The sequence below is a fragment of the Choloepus didactylus genome (assembly GCF_015220235.1).
Source record: "Choloepus didactylus isolate mChoDid1 chromosome 11 unlocalized genomic scaffold, mChoDid1.pri SUPER_11_unloc2, whole genome shotgun sequence".
Classification (NCBI taxonomy): domain Eukaryota; kingdom Metazoa; phylum Chordata; class Mammalia; order Pilosa; family Megalonychidae; genus Choloepus; species Choloepus didactylus.
Window position 1 is genome coordinate 724,357 of NW_023637579.1, and position 4,503 is coordinate 728,859.

Sequence of the window (4,503 nt, forward strand, 5' to 3'; positions counted from 1 at the left end):
AATTTAAACACTGCATATTCACATTTAAAATATTTTCCTACAAAAGAAATGTTCCATGTTAAATGACTGACAGACAAAAATTAATTTTAATTTGATTAACTTAGAAATAAAGAAATGAGAATTGCATTTAGTATTACACAGTATGAACCAATGCCATAGTTATAAAAATTGCTATGAAAATAGACTTTCTCCTTTTATATATTGACAATGTTGAAATTTACCTGAGCCCTGTGGTCATGAAAAACAGGAATGGTCAAGAAACCACCCCCCAGTTCACCTTTTATATTCCAGAAAATAGCTTACTGAAAACAAGCATTTTTCCTTATATGACTTAAGTAAGTCTTATTGATGCTCCCCTTGTTTATCTATGACAAGAATCTCAAAATTCCCATTCTTCACCTCATAAATGACTAGCTGAAGCTTGTACCCACTGATAACTCAGATCAAAACGCTTGTTAACCAAACTTGGGATAAAGTTCCTCAACTTTTCCCACCCTCATCCTGAACCAGCATTTAGCCCCTCCTTGAGGTATTCTCTTGAATAATAGTCTGTCTTCAACATAAAATCATCTCTGTTCTCCTGTCTGATCACTGTGCTATTTCACCCCCCTTCTTCACTCCACGTTCCCTCTAGTCTTGTTTGTGTCTCTCTCTATAGGAGAAACCTCTTTGCCCAACTCTTGAGATGCTTGCTGATATTTTAAATAAAGTCTTCCCTTACCAAGTCCAGATGTGTTTTTTATTTGGCAATACAGTGACTAAAGAAATGAGGTAATATCGCCACATCTCATCATACAAAGAGACCACGTGTACATTACTGGCTTCCACTAAGAAGCTAGTCTCAGACACTGCAAACTGACAACGTGCATTTTCTGAAAAGCATGTTATGGGAAATGTTTTCCGATAAATAAATGTGCATTCTCCGGATAGTACAGCTTCAGGAAACCTGTGAATGCTACTAAACCCCTTTATCCCACAGGAAGCACACTAGAGGCCAAGGACATGAGCAACATTACAGTGGTGATTGAATTCCTCGTGGGATTCTCTGACACCAGGGAGCTCCAGGTCCCGCACGCCTTCCTGTTTTTGTTGACCTACTTGGCTACTCTCATGGGGAATCTTCTCATTGTTGTCCTTGTCACCCTGGACAAGTGCCTTCACACCCCCATGTACTTCTTCCTGAAGAACTTGTCTCTCTTTGATCTTTGTCTCATTTCCATCATAGTCCCCAAATCCATTCTCAACTCCCTTTCCAACAGAAGCACCATTTCTTTCCTGGATTGCTTCTTAGAGGTCTTCTTAGTGGTTCCCTTTGCCTCTTCTGAGGCATTCATCCTCACAGCCATGTCCTGTGACCGTTACGTGGCCATTTGCCACCCACTGCACTATGGCACCATCATGAGCAGGGGAGTCTGTGTGAGGATGGCTACTACCTCCTGGTTCTTTGGAGGATTCTTTGGCACTTTATTCTCAGCTGGCACATTCTCTTTATCTTTCTGTTGCTCCAGGAAAGTCCTGCAGTTTTTCTGTGATGTCCCCTCAATATTAAAGATTTCTTGCTTATCTAAGGCACATATTGCTATTGATATAAGTGTGGCAATTGGAACATTTTATGTTTTTTTTTGTTTACTTGCTATTGTTTTCTCATATGTCTATATTTTCAATACAGTACTGAGCATACCATCTGTGCAAGGCTGCTCAAAGGCTTTCTCCACCTGCTTGCCACATCTTATAGTTGTGACCACATTTCTCCTGACAGGAACCGTTGCCTATCTGAAGCCAGTGCCAGATTCCCCCACTTTCCTGCACCTGCTGATATCTGTATTGTATTCTGTGGTACCTCCCACTCTGAATCACATTATTTATACTCTGAGGAATAAGGAAATCAAGGCAGCACTGAGAAAGCTCCTATGGAAACTTTGTGGCAGTAAGAAATACTGGAAATAGAAATGTAAATGTAAAATGTTCAATATTTCTTTCTCATTATAAATTATTGCTCTGTGATATTAGGCATGTAATTTAATTTATTAATTTAGTCTCTGATTTGATTCTTTAATCTAATATTGGGCAGCTGGAATAGATTCCTCCCTGGTTTCAATTAGCTCTATCTTGCTTTATCATATTATTTTCCTTGTGTAATTAGCTTATGTCTTATTCACTCTAGCAGATTTTATTGTATGAAAGTAAGGACTTTATATATCACCAAAAACTGACCTATTTCTATTTCTGTCTCATTTTTAGCATTGTTTTCATGTCAAATTTTATCTAATTCTGAAATCTTGGAAAGATAGCACAATCATGTATATTAAAAAAACACATGCATTAAATTTCATGAGTATATTCACTTAAATAGTTTTATTTAAAAATAAATACTATTATGTATTGGACCTGCTATGTTTTAGAAAATGATATTGTGTTTCTTTAACCATTATTATGTTAGGATAGTCCATGCACCACAATTGACCACCAGTTTTCTTTGCCTCATATGTTGTAAACTATTTTTTTCAAAATGATGGCTAACTGCATTATTTAATTTTATTTGTTCACATCTATTAGAAATATTGCTTTTAAAAGAAAGCAACTACATTTTCAGAAAACTAATTTAGAAGTAATACATCTATTTGTTTGACATCCATGGATTCAAGATTAACAAAGAAGGTATACCAATTTTCTTCTCAGACTGTTGCCTCTAGTTGGTAGTGTTTTAGACACGTTACATTAGTCCTGCTTGCTTAAAAATGTCCTAAATATAAGATGTGGTTAATAAATGCAGCTTAAAATAGCTATTTACTTTTGTTAACTGCTGCCAAAAAGGAAATTTTAAAATTCAGAGATATTGATTTTAGATCCAGAGTTGTCATGTATGCTGCTCTTTCCTGGTGTCACAAACACACTTTGAGGCAGGATCAACACTCCTTTCCCCTCTGTGTCATTAAGCACATGTGCACTAACATACTGTAGTACTGACAAATACCTTCCACTCTGATAAAAACAGAACTACTAGCGAAGAATGAGAAAACATTGACACCAGGTGCTCTTAATTTTAAAATGAAGGGAAACTAAGACTGTTTCCACCAGACCTCCTCTTAAATAATGGCTGTGTAGTTCTAGAAACAATAAATGAATAATGAAAGAAGAGGGCTTTGAACTTCATAAAGATAGGAGAATATTGAAATAGGTAAAACTTGGCATACATCAAGTATCCCCATTTTTATTTTATTTATGTATTTATTATCTATTCCATGTGAGTTTCTTAATCATATTTGATGACAGAAGCAAAAAATATACAACAGTTAATATGTTGCTCAATTTGGTGTTCAATGCATGTGGAAGGAATACCTTAAAATTTTATTAAAAATTGGTGGAGATGAAGTAACCTTAGTGAAAATGTTATTAAATTACACTGAAAGTGGTAAAAAGCTGATATCAGTAGCCTAGTAGGTTATATATGTATATTGTAATACCTAGAGTAATCACAAAGAACACTATACCAAGTTATATATTCAATACTCTGCACATAAGTTAAAATGGAATTGTATAAATATGGCAAGTTAACACATTTGAAGGAAAGAAAGGAGAAAATAAGGAACAAAATTGGAGGAATAGAGTCAAGAGCTCATTGCAAAGATTATTCTTTTGCATTATATAGATATTCCTTTTTAGTTTCTAGTGTATTAGAAGAGCTAGAAGGAAATACCTGAATCTGTTGAAGTGTATTCCAGTAGACTTGATTCTTACTGATGATTGTATAACTATAGCTTTGATTGTGTTTCCCTGTTATTGTGAAAACCCTGTGGCTAACACTCCCTTTATCCAGTGTATGGGCATATCAGTAAGGAAATAAAGGCAAAATATATATATATATAATAGGGAGATAAGTAATATGGGATGTTTAGGGGTTTTTATCGTTTACTTTTTTATCTATTTGGATTAATGAAAAAGTTCTAAAATTGATTGTGGTGATGAGCCATTGATTGTATACTTTGGATAGATTATATAGTGTTTGAAAATGTATCAATAAAATGGCATTAAAAACGGAGGAAGCAGAAAACAAAAAAAAAAAGTCAGCTATAAGCATACCCATAGAGTTTTTTAAATAGGTGAAGATTTTTTTTACTGCAAATTTCATTGAAGTGTATTCACACACAATTTAATCAATCCAAAGTATACAATCAATGGCTCACGGTATCATTACCTAGTTATGCAATCATTGCAATCAATTTTAGAACATTTTCATTAATACAAACAGAAAAATAGACATAAAAATAAACCCCAACACCCTCCATGCTTGATCCCTTCCCACCCATTGTTGCTCCTTGCTATTGGTGTGGTTACTGTTGATGAAAAAATGTTAAGATGTTACATTTAACTATAGACCATAGTTTTCAGCAGGTACTTTCCCCCCATATACCACTCTATTATTAACTCTTTTTACAAGTGTCATACATTTATTCTAGTCCATGAAATAACTCATTTATATTTGTAGTGTTAATAATAAAAATC

The 4,503-nt window shown here is 34.5% G+C and overlaps 1 protein-coding gene across 1 annotated transcript; it reads left to right on the forward strand.

The window, feature by feature from the left end:
* Positions 1–1,002: 1,002 nt before the first annotated feature.
* On the forward strand, positions 1,003–1,947 carry LOC119524506 (olfactory receptor 14K1-like). Its single transcript, XM_037823203.1, has one exon. The coding sequence runs from the start codon at positions 1,003–1,005 to the stop codon at positions 1,945–1,947; it is 945 nt and encodes a 314-aa protein (XP_037679131.1).
* The last annotated feature ends 2,556 nt before the right edge of the window (positions 1,948–4,503 follow it).